The sequence below is a fragment of the Typopeltis vanoorti genome, chromosome 18 (assembly GCF_054136105.1).
Source record: "Typopeltis vanoorti isolate ZY-2024b chromosome 18, IOZ_Tvanoo_1.0, whole genome shotgun sequence".
Taxonomy (NCBI): domain Eukaryota; kingdom Metazoa; phylum Arthropoda; class Arachnida; order Uropygi; family Thelyphonidae; genus Typopeltis; species Typopeltis vanoorti.
Genome location: NC_143566.1, coordinates 21,913,104 through 21,932,108, shown reverse-complemented (window position 1 = coordinate 21,932,108; position 19,005 = coordinate 21,913,104). Strand labels below are relative to the sequence as shown.

The window sequence follows — 19,005 nt, the reverse complement described above, 5'->3', positions numbered from 1 at the left end:
TTTCTAAGAAACACAGGTCTATCAAGACTCATCGAGGGACCCTCCTAAGGACCTAACCCTCCTAAAGACCCTCCTAGGAAACACAAAGTCTATCATACCACTCCTTAAACGCACTGACCATTGTCGCTCCCACCACTCCATCAGGCAATGCAATCCGTGATTCAACCACCCTCCATGCAAAGAAACCACTCCTCACCCTCTTGCAAACAGTTTCCTTTCTTAACTTCCAGGGATGGCCCCCTTGTCATCACTCCTTCCCGCTGTTCAACCAAGCGAAAGAACTCCTCAGTGTCAAACCTGTAACCACCTCTCAACAGTTTAAAAGTCTCAATCATATCACCTCTCCTTCTATCCACCAAACTCTGCAGTCCACACTCCCTTAGCCGATCCTCATAACTAACGTTGTACAGTCCTGAAACCATTTTTGTTATCTGCCTCTGTACCCTTTCCACAGTTAATTTATCAACATCATCATCAAATTCCTGCTATGTACCCTCAAGGGGTGTATAGGATATGACAGTACTACATGAAAAAATTACATCATTACTAACTTCCTATCTACAATTTTCCTCCATATCAGTCTGTTACTTGTCAAGACTCCAACATTATCAGATCTTATATTTCTATCGTCTAAGGCACTTTGTACCGTATCAATCCACATATATCTTGGTCTTCCTCTGGGTCATTTTCCTGCCAACCTGGCAGAGAACACTTGTTTTGCTAATCTTTCCTCTCCCATTCTATTTAAGTGACCATACCATCTGAGATTAGCTCTGCTAACGCATTCCTGGATGCTGACAATGTCAAGTTCTTTCCTAATATCCTCATTTTTAATATGATATTGCCATTGATGCCATCTGTTCACGCCTCTAATCTTTCTCAGGACTCTCATATCTGCGGTCTCTAGTCTTTGGTCAAGTGTTTTAATTCTGACCCAGCTCTCAGATCCATAAGTTAAAATTGGTTTGAATACAGTCTTGTATACAGCTAATTTAGTGTTCCGACTAATTTCTTTCTTATTCCATATGAATTTATTCAATTGACTTCCCACGATACCAGCTTTGCTGATTCTGTTGTCTATTTCTATATTTAGTTTACCATCTTCAGTAAAAATTGTGCCTAAGTAGCTGAAATGTTTTACTTGTTCCACAGGTTCTCCATTCACAACACAGTTGACATTTTTAATGATTCTGCCTATTTTCATTGTCTTTGTCTTTTTATTGCTGACCTTCATACCATATCTATTACTACAGCTATTCAATTTAGTCAGAGAATCTTGCAGACTTGTAGCGGATTTATTTAGAAGTATAACATCATCCGCATAAAGCAAAGAGCTGACATTAAAATCTCCAATTTTGATATCAGGTTTAATACCACATTCCTTCATAATGTGATCCATATAGATAATGAATAACAGAGGGGATAATGTACATCCTTGTCTCACACCAGATTTAACATTAAACCATCTTCCTGTACTTCCTTCAATTCTAACTGCTGACTCACAACTCAAATAAAGACTAAGTATTGCTTGATATAATGCCCCATTGACACCATATAACTGCAGCGTATTGAATAGCTTCTCTCTTGGCACCTTGTCATATGCCTTTTCCAAATCGACAAAACTTAAATACAGATCTTTGTTATATTCCCATGCTTTCTCGACTATTTGTCGTAAAGTGAAGATCTGATCCTGACAGCCTCTATTTGGCCTGAATCCAGCTTGTTCTTCACCAAGCTTTTCTTCCACAATTCTTCTCAACCGTTTCTCAAGTATACTTGCATAGATCTTGCCAGGAACACTCAGTAGGGAAATACCTCTGTAATTCTCACATTCAGTTTTATTTCCCTTTTTATATATGGATACTATGAGAGCTCTACTCCAATCATCGGGCATTCGTCCCTCTGTCCAGGCTTTCTGAACTATGCAGTGTAGCCACTGTAAGACTCTTATACCACCATACTTCAGCATTTCTGGTCGAATATCATCTACTCCTGCTGCCTTTCCACATTTCAAGCTTTTGATGGCTTTTTCTACTTCAAGTATGGATATGTATTCCTGACTGCATGCCTGGTCAGTGTTTTTTATCACTGTGCTGTCATCATAAATTAACTGCATCACCATGCAGTTAATTTATCCCCTTCAAATTCTGGGGACCAGATCTGAGAACAATAGTCCAAGTATGGTCAGATCAGAGTTTTATACAAAAGAATGATAACCCTTTTATCTCTGCAGGTCAGTGTCCTTCTCATTATTGCAGCCATCCTCTGTGTTACCTTCACTACCTTTGCAATATGTCTCCTAAATTTCAGGTTTCTATCAATCATCAACCCCAGATCTCTTGTCTCCCCTACTTCCTCCAGTTTAACTCCTCCCATAGAGCATGGAGTCACAAATCCATGTTGACTCTCACAGATAACATTACCCTCATCTGCTGCTGTATATGGTCCCTCACTACTTTCTCCAAGATCTTACTAACTACTGATGACACACAAACAGGCCTATAATTAGACACTTCCAGTCTGCTACCATCCTTATGCAATGGCACTATCTTACCTTCACAGCCAGACTTTCATTGAAAACCCAGATCAAAGACATCGTCAGTTCCTTAGCACATTCTCTCAAAACTCATGGTGAAATACTATCCAGTCCCACAGCTTTACTGACATCCAGAGTGCTCAGTATTTGAAACACGCTCTCCTCCTGCACCTCTAAACCTCGAACTTGCCCTATCCCTCTAGTATTAAAATTTACTCCTCCAGGATGAAATACACCAATAAAGTGTTCATTGAACAATTCCACTATGTCCTCTGCATCTGTCACTCTATTCCCATTTTTATCCCACAATGTCATCCTTCCACAATCATTTCTCCTCCTACTGGCCATATAGCTAAAAAATTCCCTAGGATTTTCTTTGAATCTTAGGGCCAATCTCTTTCATATTCCAGTTTTGCCTTCCTTACCATACTAGTCACTCTCCTGGCCTGTGTCTTATATTCTTCATGCATCTTCTCTTCAACTGTCTCCTTATATCTCTTCCATAGCCTCTTTTTCGCATGCAGTTCCTGTTTAATATTGTTTGTCATCCAGTTTACTCCAAATTGTGTTCTCTTCTTCACTTGTGGAATACAGCTTTCCATTGCTGCTAACAAATATTCCTTCACAATTTCCCAAGCACTAATGATATCCCGGCCTTCCAATTTCTCCCTCCATGAAACTTCTCCAAGTTGACATCTAAGATTATTATAATCACCTGCTTTATAATTCCACATACGTTCCTGTCTCTTTGATACTCCTACATGTCTATTCATTTTCCAAGTCAAAACCATATGGTCACTCTCTTTAACTGGTGGGAAAGATGTCATCTCAGTTATTATCAACTCTTCTGATGCTATAACCAAATCCAAAACTCTTGAACCTCTTGTTCCCTCTGTTACATGTTGCCTAAGACATTTGTCCCTCAAGAATTCTAGAAATTCCATTCCCTTTTTTGCTACATTCATCTTCCTCTCCCCAATTTATCCACAGAAAAATCAAAAACTATGGCCTTTAAAGGACAAGCTCCAGTAAGAACTAAAATAGTAATAGATAACAAGATCTTAGTACAGGTGAATTCATTTAACTACCTAGGATGTATGATCACATATAAAAATGAAAAAGATATAAACCTAAAAATTGTAAAATATTGAAAAATAACAGGTGTAATTAACTCTATATTTAAACAAACCTAGTTCGAAAACAAAGCAGACTAAAAATATACAATACTTTAGCCCTACCAGTCTTATTGTATAAAAGTGAAATCTGGACAATAAAACAAAAAGACGAACAAAGATTAATAACAGCAGAAATGAAGTTTATGAGAAAAACTGCAAAGTATACTCTATTTGATCACAAAAGAAACAAAGAAATTATGAAAGAATTTAACGAAGAATCAGTAATAGAAAAAATTAAAAAATATAAACATAAATGGATGGAACACGTTTGAAGAATGAAAATAGAAAGATTACCAAAACAAGCCTTAAAGTACAAGCCATTAGGAAAAAGAAAACCAGGACGTCCTCTTAAAAGATTCAACGATGACTTCTAATGTCGGAACAGGCCACGCTAGGCCTAAATCCTTGCTATGCATGATGATGATGATCCTCATGCATAGCAAGGATCATCATTTATGTACAAACTAAACAGCAGTGATCCAAGCACAGAGCCTTGCAGTTTACCACTAGTCTCCTGCTTTCTCCTAGATTCTACTCCTCCTTACACTATTTCCTGGTAACTGTCCATCAGTCACCCTTGTATACATATCTCCAGTTTCACATCCATCCCCATCGCTGTGTGTTTGAGGCCATCCTACCAGCATAACATTCTCTATTCTAGCTGTTATATTTTTGCAAAGGTGTTTGACAGGATACCATGCAGAAGTATATTACACAAAAATATAACAGCTAGAATAGAGAATGTTATGCTGGTAGGATGGCCTCAAACACACAGCGATTGTTACATTTATACACAAATGCAAGGCGTATTACCAGCTGTGTACTACATTGATGGAACAGTACTCCAAGGGATTGACGAGGCTAGGGACTTAGGGGTGTTGGTAGACGTTCAGGGGATACATTGCTAAGGTGTCCAAGATTGTACATAATATTACTTGGTTATTGAGGAACACACTAACATCCAGAGATAAAGAGGTTATTATTCCCCTTTATAAGGAGTTGATACTTCCACATTTGGATTACTGTGCTCAGGTCTGGTCACCTGGATTCCTTGGAGATGAGGAGGATGTGGAAAGGGTTCAGAGGGAGAGTGACTAAGTTGGTGAATGATGTAAAAAATGCTTCCTACATTGATAGATTGAGAGCTTGTGGATTGCAGAGGGTTGGCTGATAGGTGGAGAAGAGGGGATATCATAGAAACATTTAAATTACTAAAAGGTTTTTATAAGACTGATGCAGGGGAAATGTTTCAGCTGTGTGATAGTGATGGAAGAACAAGAGGTCATCCCTGGAAATTAAGGGAAAAGTGTAGTTAACAAGGGTGTGAGAACGAGGTTTTTCGCCTGGAGGGTGGTGAATGAGTGGAATGCATTGCCTGGCTCAGTTGTGAGTTCTTCGTCTGTAAATGAATTCAAGAATGGATATGATGGATATTGTTTTGATAGTTTGGGTCTCCTGCGATGAGTATATTGACTCCATGGAGATACCCGTAATAATAATAATAATAGTATTTGAAATAAGAGAGCTGAGTTTGTGGCATTGATTGAGACGGTATGCCCAAAAGTAATTGGAATAAGTGAAACTTGGTTGTCTGAGGAGGATGTGATGTCAGGAATAAAATTAGAAGGATAGAGAAGTGAAAAGAGGAGGGGGGTGCTGTTAATGATTGCAGAGGAATTGTGTCCGCGAAGTGTGGAAGTTGTGGTGCATGAACAGATTTTGAATCTGTGTGGTGCGAAGTTCAAATAAACAGGTTAGTATATCTGATAGGATGCTGTTATAGGCCAGAGAATGAAGAGATTGTGAAATGTTTAGGCAAATTAGTCAGGCATGTAAAAAGAAGATGATCCTGATGGGAGACTTTAATTACAGGAATATAGACTGGAAGGAGGAGATAGTGTATGGAAACAAGGAGAGTGAATTTGTGGAATTTCTGAGAGATAAAATTTGCGCCTGAAGGATTAAACTAAATTTATTATAGCCTAACCAAGTGAAAAATAAACTTTCAACATCTTTCTCTAAATCCAGAATAATTTAATAAAAAGGTGGCACACCATTTGGCAACTCCTATAGCTAGAGATAACCTTGCTAATGCTTCTGCCTGGTATCTCCACTTGGGCCTGGCTCCCACTGAAGAGACCTCAATAAAGGTCGAAACTAGTCCGGGTAGTGGCCCTTCCCTTAATGCATAACATTATACATATCCGCAAGGAGATGTGTTTTACATTATGGGAGATACTGAGATAGGAGTGATAGTAGCTTGATCCACCATTGCTACAAGTTTCCCAGTGTTGTACTACCTTACCCCAGTCCTGAAGATATTTTCAGGCACAAACTTGGTTTGCCCACACTTCGATAAAGGATTAAACTAAATTTATTCTGAGAGATAAGTATCTTAAGCAGCATGTGATTGAAGGAACTAGAGGCTTTAATGTTTTGGATTTGGTGATAACTTCACAAGATGTAGTCGTTAACGAGGTGTTGACACTGCCACCAGTTGGTGAGAGTGATCATGAGGTACGTGTTTGGAAAGTGATGAAACAAGAAAAGGTCACTGCCACAAATGGATACATGTGGAAGTATAAAGAAGGTGATTGTAGGAAGTTCTGTAGTTGGTTAGCATCAGTACGTTGGGTAGATGAGCTGAGCAGAAAAGATCTTGGAAATGCATGGAAACTCATAAGGCAGTATCTAACAAAAGCAATGTATGACTGCATACTGAGGGTTAAGCGAGTAAATAGAGTGGCAGTGAAATGGATGACCAGCGAAATCAAGCAAGCTGTGCTGGAAAAGAAAATGTTATGGAAGAGGTACAAGACAGTTAATTGTGATCAGATCCATGAAGAGTATAAAGTGCAGGTTAGAAAGGTGACGAGCATGGTAAAGAAAGAAAAGGTGCAGTATGAGAGGAGATTGGCTAGTCAGGCCAAGGTTAACTCGAGGAAAGTTTTCTGCTACATGGCAAGCAAGAGGAAGAATAATTATGGCAGACTAACATTGGTGGATAGTCATGGAAGCAGACTAACAGCTGCAAAAGATGTAGTAGAATTATTGAATGAGCACTTTATCAGTGTATATCATATGGTATAAATTATCCGGTACAAGTATATAGAAGTGAGGCAAGTATTAGGAGAATAGGAAGTGAAAGAAACAGAGGTGTATCAGATGTTGGTTGGGATAGATGTGAATAAGGCTGTAGGAATGGATGATATATCACCACTTATGCTTAAGAAATGTGCACCACAGTTGGTTATTCCCTTGACCTGGTTATTTAATGAAAGTATTGCAGTGGATAGGGTTCCTAAGGAGTGGAAAGAGGGCAAAATAGTACCACTCCACAAGCATGGTTCTAAGACAGAAATCTCAAACTATAGGCCAGTCTGTATAACTGCAGTTGGGTTCAAGGTGTTGGAGAGATTGATAAGGAATAGAATACAGAATTGGGTTGATGGACATGGCATTCTTTATTAAGGTCAGCATGGATTTGTGAAGGGCCAGTTCTGTTTCAGTAATTTACTTTCATTTTATGATAAGGTGATGAGTGTGTTAGATAAGAGGGGAATCATATACAGTGATATTCTTAGACTTTGCAAAAGCATTTGATAGATTACCACATGATAAGTTGGTGTACAAACTGCAGAAGATGGGAATAGACTTGCTGGTCTCTGAATGACACCAGCAAGTTGTGTATGATGGAGCAGTGTTTCAAAAAAGGAGGACAACCAGTGGCATACCCCCAGTGTCTGTTCTTGGACCCCCCCCCCCTGCTGTTTAACTTGTTTGTAAATGATATATCATGTGGATTGACTGGGGGATGTTCAGTTATTTGTTGATGATGCAAAATTGGGAAGAATTATAAGTAGCGCTGCTGATGCTGAATTCCTTTCACAAATGGATACATATGGAAGTATAAAGCAGGTGATTATAGGAAGCTCTGTAGTCAGTTAGCATCAGTACGTTGGGTAGATGAGCTGAGCAGAAAAGATGTTAAAAATGCACGCAACTCATAAGGCAGTATCTAGCAAAAGCAATGTATGACTGCATACCGAGGGTTAAGCAAGTTAATAGAGTGGCAATGAAATGGATGACCAGCAAAATCAGTTGTAGTTTTAATATCAATAAGTGCAAGGAGTTGCATTTTGGAGTGCAGAAATATAAGGCTATGTACTATACTGACGGTGCCATACTGCAGGAAGTGCATGAGATCAGAGATTTGGGAATGATGGTTGAGAGTAGACTGAAATTTAGAAGGCATATTGCTAGGGTTGCAAAGGTTGCACATTGTAGTGCTGCTATGATAAGAAGTACTCTAACATGCAAGGATAAGGAAGTGGTTGTGCCACTGTATAAGGCACTGATCAGACCACACTTGGTCTACTGTGCTTGTATCTGGTCGCTTGGTTTTCAATGTGATGTGGAGACATTGGAGAGGGTCCAGAGACAAGTGACTAAGACAATATCATGACTTTGGAATGCTGGCTATGGAGAAAGGTTGAAGAGATGTGGATTGCAGAGTTTGGTGGATAAGAGGAAGAGAGGTGATATGATAGAGACGTTTAAGTTAGTGAGAAAATTTTATCAGATTAATCCAGAGGGGATTATAAAAAAGAGAAGGTGAGAGGGAAAGAACCAGAGGTAATTCCTGGAAGTTATGTAAAAGTGTGGTGGTAGATTTTTTTACATGGAGAATTGTTAGTGAATGGAATGCATTACCAGAATGTGTTGTTGATGCAAGGAGTGTTAAGGACTTTAAGATTCCATATGATAAATATGTTGTCAATTGAATGAACCTCCCACGATGAGTCTGTCGAATCCATGGAGGGTGTAATAATAATAATAAAAATCCAGCAATATCATTGTGTAGGCATTCCCTTTATCCAATTCAGCTATCACTGTTATAAAAAGTTAGTAAATTACTAAGGTATGAGTGACACTTCATAAAGCCATTCTTCCCCCTCATAGTGTATCATATTCTTATACACCCATTCCTGAATTTTCTTTTCGAAACTTTTTCTAGCACTTTTACACTTCCCACCACTACCACCATCACTCCTGGGATACTAATTAGTCTATAATTTGCTACCACAGGCTTAAATCCACCTTTATGCAAAGGAATTATTTTCCCTCTTTTCACTCCCTTGGGACTTTGCCAGAGCCGATGCTTAAATTAAACAGCCTAGTCAAAGCCATCACCTGTTCTCTTACACGTTCTCATAAAATGCAGGCTGATATCCCATTTAATCCTACAGCTGTATTTGCATTGAGATTCTGCAGTACCTCCAGCTTATTAACATCAATTCCTGTCACCTCTGCCATAACAATATCATCACTTGGATGATATACCATTGAAAAGTGGTCACTCAGTAGCTAAAGAACTTCATCTGCCTCTATCACATATCTAAAATCAGCACTCATTAGTTATTCTTCCTTCTACTTGCTACATAATGAAATAATTCTTTGGGATTTCCTTTGGCCTGCTCAGCTAATTTCTTCTTATAATCAGATTTTCCTTTTATTGCCTAACTCTTGTACTGTTCATGAGCTTGCTGGTCACATTTCTCCTTATATACTCTCCACAACATTTTCTTTTTTTGCAGCTCATGTTAATGATACTACTCATTCATCTAAATGCTAGCCAATTTATTGTCCTAACCGTGGGTATACAGTCTGATGTTGCTTCCTCCAGATACCTCGACTATTCCTCATACACTGAGCATTCTTCCCTTCCAAATCTTTATGCTTTGCACTGCTTCAAATTGCTTCCTTAGCTTGTCATAATCACCTGCCTTGTAGTTCCACATATACTCCTTAACTAAAATTTGCATGTTTTGCTACTTCCCAAGTCGAGACCACATGACCATTCTCCCCCAGTTGGAGGCAACATAGCCACCTTAGTTATGGACAGGTCTTCTGAAAAAGGCTACACTCTTTTTCACTTCATATTAGTTAATCTCTCTCTCTAGTCTCCTAATCTCTTCCCTCCCACATTCCTCCACTGTCTTAATATCTTCACTTTCCTCTCTCAATGTCTCTATTTCTCTTACCAAACATTCTACCTTCACGCAATCACTAACAGTTAAGACTACACATCAGAACTGCTACCATTTAAAGTGATCATCACTTCATGCCTGTCTACCTCATTCTCAAATCACACTACTCACTTGTTTTCAACTCACCAATTCTACTGCTATCAAAACCTGTGATACTAACACTGAAATCACTGAATGCTTCCATTATTTATATTTCACACACACACACACACACACACACACACACACACACACACACACACACACACACACACACACACACACACACACACACACACACACACACCATCTCTCTCCTGTCATATCTGTAACTGATGGGAAGTAACATTCCACAAGCACAGCATGCTCAACAATCTTGTATGATAGTAATCATTAAATGATGGGCTTGGAATTAACATATTAGTAAATGGAGGTATGGAGACTGCCATAATAGAAACAAAGAAACAGTATACCATTCAGACACAATATATCAAAAAGCTTCACAAAAACAGCTACTCAACTTGTACAAATACCACACTCAGTCATGACCAACTTAAGTAAGATTTCATCCAAAATTTATAAGAAAACCCCTACTCATTAATATTATCTTTTCTTTGCATTTTGCTGTCACCAGCTACTTTACAATAACACTGAGATTATTATCTCAATAATACTGAATATAATAATTAGAAGGGTGAACTAATCATTACATTACTTGTATTCTTTATGTATATATTCAATATCCCTTTGCTTCTTTTTATCTATCAAGTAAACATACCGAAAATGGATAACCAATAAGAACATTCTTAACACCCGAAAAGGAGAAGGTAATATCTTCCATTTTGTTGTTTAGAATGTATCTAGATATACCACTGCTGTGACGTTCCAACATTCTTAATGTTGTGTCTCTTTCTTCCATACTACCTACAGAAAGAAAAAGATATTAAATTTTAAAAAAATAAAAATAAAATTCTTCATTTCAGTAAAAGAAAATATGTTAGAATTTCAATACCATTTAATTTCATCTAATATAGAACTAGAATACTAAACAATGCAAGCTTATGATAGTGGAAAGTTCTTGGGTGTGTATAGAAAAAATCAGCTTAATATTGACAGCTCACAGTTACCCTTTTAGTTGGTGCAAATTAGCTTGGTATACATGGAAAAGAGGTGAATATGACAGAAGACTTACGTTGGCAAGGGAATTTTACTATAATAATATAGTTATTATTATTATGTCACACCTCCAGGGAGTCCATAGACTCATCAAAGGAGTGCACTGGTGCTACTACTCTCTGTCTCCACCAACTACAACAAACTGCCATTACACCAGTGCCATCTACTGTCCACCACTAGTATTTTCACAGACAATCACAAACATCCATGCCCATGGCAAGTTTCGAACCTGCAGTCTTTTGGCTAGAGAGCAGATATGCTAACCACTCAGCCTGGTTGGCTGAGTGGTTAGCATATATACATACAGTAGAGAGAGAAAACAAGAGAACAATTCTTAAAATTCTATAAGAGTGTGAAATAAGGGAGCGGATTTTAAGGTGTAGATTTTTTTTATATGAAGAAAGAGATTAATGAGTGGAATGCACTGCATTGTGAATGTTAAAAGTGTGAACATGTTTAAGGTTTAACATGATATGACAGTTTGAGCTGCAGGTTAAGTGAAATCTCCTATTGGGTCTGTTGACTCTGTGGGATGTGAAATTATAATAACAATAAGTAACTAACTTCCAGTTTATGTATTTTATTCATTAGCATATGATGATACAGCAACTAGGATGTCCACACAGGCATTTGGCACCACTTTTAACCTCCCAACCGGCCATGACGTCTATAGCCAAATCTGGATATGATTCTGTAATACCTATTGAATAACACGGATAAGAAGTTAAAGATACCAAGAAATTATATACTTGGTTTAATCCTTTATCCAAGTATATAATTTCTTGGTATCTTTAATTCATAGTATAACCAAGTGGAAAACATTTCCAATGGATAAGAAGTGCAATTTGGTCTCATTATTTCATCCATCTCAGCTGGTAGGGAGGTTAAAATCAATATTATCATTGATGTTAATACATTTTTTCTGTAAATTGTGTTTGTTCTGCTGGCCAGTTTGCAGGACAAAAAAAAAAAAACAATTTTCCAAAGAAAAAAACCTTACTACCTCTGTATGAGACCAGCAAACTCACCTTCAGTTGAAAAGCCTGATAAAGGTTCTTGGTATCCTAGACAGAATTCGAACCTGGTTGCTTCCAAACAAAGGGGTTTGTCTATACCAACTGAGCTATAGAGGCTGTCATTTTTTGCTACAACAAGCACTCAATATAACTATTCTGAAATTTCTGAATGGAATATTTACAACAGACTAACAGTTTCATAGTTCGAGGTACAAGAAATTTTTTTCTTCCATTTGTGCTTCAGTGGTGAAGTTAAAATTGCGTAATATTCATATGCATTATGCACCAAGAGATCCAGAAACTGAAATTGACAGGCATTAATAAGTGGAAAAGAGATTTCTTAGAATGATTAACACTTTTTTATCTTTATATTATTCCATGCAAGGTTGAGATACAAGGAGAAAAAAGTGGCAGTGGTGTTAAAAATACCAAGCTATTTTAAACCTGGTTTTACTCCATTTCCCAAGTAAGCAAACAGACAAACAAGTCAAGTTTGTGCTTGCACATATTGGAAGTCTAGCTGACCCTCAAAGTAGTGCAAGACCAAGGCAACTCTTGGTAAAAGTAGAATAAGCTCTGATCACTAATCTTAATATTTACCCTTAATGCAAAGCACATCTCCTGGAGGAGATGTATGATGTTTTGTATTAAAGGCAAGGGGCCACTACCCAGACTGGTTTCGACCTTTATTGAGGTCTCATCAGTGGGAGCCAGGCTAGAAATACCAAGATTTTAGTAATACAGAGCTTATAAGTATTTTCATGATGAGACCTCAATAAAGGTCGAAACCAGTCTGGGTAGTGGCCTCTTGCCTTTAATACAAAACATCATACATCTCCTCCAGGAGATGTGCTTTGCATTAAGGGTAAATATTAAGATTAGTGATCAGAGCTTATTCTACTCTTACCAAGAGTTGCCTTGGTCTTGCACTACTTTGAGGGTCAGCTAGACTTTCAATACGTGCAGGCGCAAACTTGACTTGTTTGTCTGTTTGCTTACTTGGGAAATGGAGTAAAACCAGGTTTAAAATAGCTTGGTATTTTTAACATTTATTATACCCAAGGTAAAATACTTTCTACAAGTGGCAGTGGTTTTGAAGTAATGTGAAGTGGAGATTGATAGAATGTGATATTTGGTGGGATGTGTTGTTACAGGCCAGGGAATGTGGAAGGTGGAGACAAAGAAATGTATAGGCACCTTGGCTTAGTGAACAAAAAAAGGACAATCATTATGCGTGAGTTCAACCATGGCAATATTGACTGGAATGAAGAGATCATCAGGAAATAAGGAAATGAATTTCTTGAGTTCTTAAGGAACATAAATCTTAGGCAGTACATAACACAGGGCACACGAGAGTTAAGAGTCTTAGATTTGGTTACATCATCAGAAGATGTGATTGTGAATTGCATGTATAATCTTCACCCAGTTGGTGAGAGTGACCACAAAGTGATCACTTGGGTTGCAGCCAGTCACATGAGAACTATAAAGAACTACAAGGCTGGTGATTATGGAAAGCTTAAGAGCTAGGAAGGTATTGCATGGAAAGAGCAGTTGAGTGGGAAGGATATAGATGTTATGCAGGCATTGATCAAGAGCTATTTTACAGCAGCAATGTCTGATTAAATCCCAAAATGAAAAAAAAAAAAAAGTGAGATTAAGCATGAAATCTGCAAGCAGGTGCTGTGCAGGCAACACAAGATGAGTCCTTTGCTTCCATAAAGGTCAGATGTTAATAATAATAATAATATATTATATCTAGCAAAGCTTTTGCAATGTGACAAAAATGTCATTTCAAAAAAACAGTAATATGCAGACATCCGCTGGCTGGGTTGGATAATAGAAAACATACCCATTCTCTGACCAGCAGGGTGTGAGTTTATATCCCACTAAGTACGAATGTTTGTGAATTTGAATGTCTTTAGGTTGGAGATGAATGTCACTGCCTGATGTACAATAGCCATTGCTAACCTTTAGCAATGCCTATATTGCCACCAACAACCACCAAGATCTAGGTGGGCTGATGCAATTAGAAATACTTTAGAAAACTGAAATATAAGATCTGACAGTATTAGATTCCTGACAGAAAACTAATTTGGAGGAAAATTGTTGATAGGAAGTTAGTAATGATTTAAACATTACATGTAGCATTATCATAGTATCCTGTGTATCCTGTTCAATGAAAGTCTGGCTGGGGGAAAGGGGGCCCATGGAATGAAAGGAAGGAAAGATAGTGCCATTGCATAAGGGTGATAGCAGACTAGAAGTGTCTAATTATAGGCCAGTTTGCGTGTCATCAGTAGTTGTTAAGATCATGGAGAAAGTAGTGAGGGACTGTATACAGCATTGGGCAGATGAGGGTGGTGTTATCCATGAGAGTCAACATGGATTTGTGAAGGAGCACTCTTGTTTTAGCAATCTGCTAGCCTTTTATAATAAAGTTACAAGAGCATTAGATGAGGGAAAGGCATATACTGCCATTTTCTTAGACTTAGCGAAAGCCATTTGACAGGGTGCCACATGATAAGCTGATATTTAAGTTGCAGCACATGGGTCTGGATGTCAGACTGGTCAACTGGATTCAGGATTGGCTGTCCAATATGTATCAGAGAGTTGTGTATGGTGGAACAGTTTCAAGGAGACAGAGGGTTACAAGTGGGTCCCACAGGGCTCAGTACTGGAACCTATATTGTTTAACCTTTATATCAATGACATTGTCAGCAGATTGCAAGGGGATATTCAGTTGTTTGTGGATGATGCAAAGCTAGGAAGGATTATTAGTAATAGTGCAGATGTGGTAGCCCTGCAAGAGGATTTGAATAAGCTGAATGGGCAAATGAATGGGGGTTTCAGTTTAATGCAGCAAAATGTAAGGTCTTGAGGTTTGGGAAACATCGATGAGATGCTGCATACTCTATGGGAGGAGTTATACTGGAGGAAGTAGGGAAGACAAGAGATCTGGGTTTGATGATTGATAGAAACCTGAAATTTAGGGGACATATTGCAATGTGGTGAAGGTAACACAGAGGATTGCTGCAATAATGAGAAGGACACCAACCTGCAGAGATAAAAGGGTTATCATTCCGTTGTATAAGTCTCTGATCACACCACACTTAGACTACTGTTCTCAGATTTGGTCCGCAGGATTTGAAGGGGATAAATTAACTGTGGAAATACAAAGTATGAAAGACAAATGCAGATAACAAAGATGGTTTCAGGACTGTACCATGTTAGTTATGAGGATCGGCTGAGGGAATGTGGACTGCAGAGTTTGGTGGATAGAAGGAGAGGTGTGATATGATTGAGACTTTTAAACTGTTGATAGGTGGTTACAGGTTTGACACTGGGGAGTTCTTTCGCTTGGTTGAACAGCAGGAAGGAGTGATGACAGGAAGCCATCCCTGGAAGTTACGAAAGGAAACTGTTTGCAAGAGGGTGAGGAGTGGTTTCTTTGCATGGAGGGTGGTTGAACCATGGAACGCATTGCCTGGAGTGATGAGAGCGAGAACAGTCAATGAGTTTAAGGAGTGATATGATAGACTTTGTGTTTCTCAGGGAAGACCTCCCCTCGATGAGTTTTGATAGACGTTGTGTTTCTTAGGAAGGACCTTCCACGATGAGTCTTTTGACTCCATGGAGGCCTGAATAATAAAAATAATAATAATAATAATAATAATAATAATCTCCTGAGGGTAATTACAAGGAATTTGATAATGACTTTTTTTATATGTCTTGATTGCTTTGTTAAAATTTACTGTACCAATCTGGCATTGTAAATTTGCACATCGTGAGGATCTATGAATATTTTAGCTCACGTCCTACCTTTTCTACATGACTTGAAAATACATAAGCTTTGCTTACACTGCATTTTCCTCCTTGTGTTCATCTTCATCCTATGAACTGCACGAATTTGTTGTGATTGGAAATTGATGCCATTATAATTAACTTATATATAACGATTTAAAATGTAACTAAAACACCAAAACAAGACTGCATAAATACATTCTACCCAATAACAATCTCTTTACTCATCAACCCAGACTTTTGTTTTTTTGTCAATCTCTATTCTTTTGTTCAGAAACGTTTCACTGAAAATACCAGTTATATCTTCTACAACCAAATTTTGTTAGCATTTCATTATCCCACCAAACATGATGTCACACTATCCCCTTCCAGTTTCTTATGGGGGGGGGATAGAAATAATGTACAGACAGTACCCAAAATCGAAGCGCTACATCCTGCAACCTTCATGTACCCAAAATTTTAACCTTTCATCCATTATTCACACCCTAATGCTTATGTACACAAAGACTTCTGGGAATGATGCAGAGGACACTGACGTGTAGAAGTAGAGAGATTCTTGTTCCGTTGTATAAGGCTTTGATTAGGTCACATATGGACTATTGTGCCAGATTTGGTCACTGGGTTTTCGGAAGGATGAAGAGATTTTGGAAAGGGTCCAAAGGCAACTGACTAAGGTAGTTTCTAACCTCTGGAATGTCAAGTATGAGGAAAGATTGAGAGGATGTAATTTGCAGAGTCTGGTGGAGAGAAGGAAGAGGGGAGATATGATAAAGACCTACAAGTTGGTAAGGGGGTTGTTATAAGATCAGTGGTGGAGAAGTTCTACACAGAATAGTGGGAGAACCAGAGTGGGATCAGGGGAGAACCAGAGGTCATCCCGGGAAACTGTATAAAGAGGGTGTGAGTAGGGGAGTGAGAGGCAGGTTTTTTCGTGCAGAGTCGTGAATGAGTGGAATGCCTTGCCTGAGATTGTGGTGTCTGCAAGGGGTTTGAGTGTGTTTAAGACACGGTATGATGAGGTGTGTGTGTGTGTGTGTGTGTGTGTGTGTGTGTGTGTGTGTGTGTGTGTGTGTGTGTGTGTGTGTGATAAAAGGACCTCCCAGATGAGTCTTTGACTCCATGAGGTCTTGGGTAATAATAATAATAATAATATGTTTACAATACATGGAAGTGACAGTGCATTAACATACTTTGGTTGCTCAGGCCAAGGTTAATTCCAGGGAATTCTGCTATATGGCAACCAAGAGAAAGAATAGACCAGTCTGGATAACTGCTGTAGTAAAGATGTATAAAGAGTATAAAGTGCATGCTAGGAAGATGATGAGCATGATAAATAAAGAAAAGGTGCAATATGACAAGATATTAGGTGGTTAATTCAAGGGAGTTTTTTTGCTATATTATTATTATTATTTGACACCTCCAGGGAATCCAAGGACTCATCGAGGCAGGGCACCTGCTCTTCAACTCTGTCTCCACTACTCAATCTACCAAATGACCACAACTATACCAATGCCATCTACTGCCGACACCACCACTAGTATTTCCACAGACACTCACAAACATCCATACCCACGGCGAGATTCGAACCTGCAGCCTTTTGGCTGGAGAGAGGATATGCTAACCACTCGGCCAGCCAGGCCGGCAGATAGTAATGGGAGCAGAATAAGAGTTTCAAAGTATATAGTGGAATTAGTGAACAAGCATTTTACCAGTGTATATCATTCTGGTGTAAATGATGCAGTGCAATATATAGAAGGGAGGCAAATATTAGGAGAATTGGAAGTGAAAAAATCAGAGGTGTCGATTGAGTCAGATTTAATAGGTCTGTGGGCATGGATGACATATTGTCATGTATTCTTAAGAAATGTGCACAACAGTTAGCTATGCCCTTGACCTGGTTATTTCATGAAGTCTTTCAGTGAGTAAGGTACCTAAGGAGTGGAAAGAATGAAAAATAGTACCATTCCACAAGGAAAATAGTACCATTCCAGAAGTTTCCAATCATAGACCAGTCTGAATAACTGCAGTTGTAGCCAAGATGTTGGAGAGATTGGTTAGGAACAGAATACAAGATTGAGTTGATGGACATAGTATTCTTTATGATGATCAGTATAGATTTGTAAAGGGTAGGTCTTGTTTTAGCAATTTACTTGCATTTTATGATAGAGTAACGAATGTGTTAAATAAGAGAAAATCATATACAGTGATATTCTTGGACTTTGCAAAGGCATTTGATAGATTACCACATGATAAGTTGGTGTACTAGCTGTAGATGATGGAAATAGATAGCATATATTTCCATCATCGTTAGATGGTGGAATCATATATAGTAAGATGGATTGGAGATTGGCTCTCTGAAGGATTCTAGCAAGTTGCATATGATGGGTGTCTCAAAAAAAGAGTGTAACCAGTGACACGCCCCAAGGTTCTGTTCTTGGGCCTCTGCTGTTTAACTTGTTTGTAAATAATATATCACATGGACTGACAGGAGATTTTCTTCTGTTTGCTGATGATGCAAAGTTGGAGAGAATTATAAGTAGCGCTGCTGATATTAATTCCCTTCAGGAAGATTTCAATAGACTTTTAATGTGGTCAAAGGAGTGAGGTTGTAGTTTTAATATTAATAAGTGAAAGGTGTTGCATTTTGGAGTGCAGAAATATAAGGCTTTGTACTATATTGATGGTGATGTACTGCAGGAAATGGATGAGATTGGAGATTTGGGAGTGATGGTTGACTGCAGACTGAAGTTTAGAAGGCATATCGCAAGTTTTGCAAAAACTGCATATTGTAATGCTGAATATGTATCATACATATGATATGAAGTACTCTAATATGTAGAGATAAGGAGGTTGTTCAGACCACACTTGGACTACTGTGCTCAGATTTGGTCACTTGGTTTTCAGTGTGATGTGGAAGCATTGGAGAGGGTCCAGAGACAAGTGACCAAGACAATATCACAACTTTGGAATGCTAGCTATGTAGAGAGGTAGAAGAAATGTGGATTGCAGAGTTTGGCAGATAGGAGGAAAAGAGATGATATGAGAGAAATGTTTAAGTTAGTGAGGGGATTTTATCTGATTAATCCAGAAAGGATTATAAAAAGAGTAGAAAGAGAGGAGAAGAACAAGAAGTCATTACTGGAAGTTGTGTAAGAATGTGTTAAAGAGGGATGTGGAGAGTCAATTTTTTACATGGAGAACTGTCAGTGAATAAAATGCATTGTCAGAATATGTTGTTAATGCAGAGAGCATTAAAGATTTTATTATTATTA

At 38.3% G+C, this 19,005-nt stretch overlaps 1 protein-coding gene across 1 annotated transcript in view; it reads right to left on the bottom strand.

Annotated features, from left to right (window-relative positions):
- LOC150096534 (annulin-like) overlaps positions 1–19,005 on the bottom strand; it is a 250,503-nt gene that overhangs the window by 90,214 nt on the left and 141,284 nt on the right. Inside the window, exon 12 of the mRNA XM_090408550.1 lies at positions 10,519–10,664. Within this exon, the coding sequence (XP_090264676.1) occupies positions 10,519–10,664 (146 nt within the window). The remainder of the gene's footprint in view (positions 1–10,518; positions 10,665–19,005) is intronic.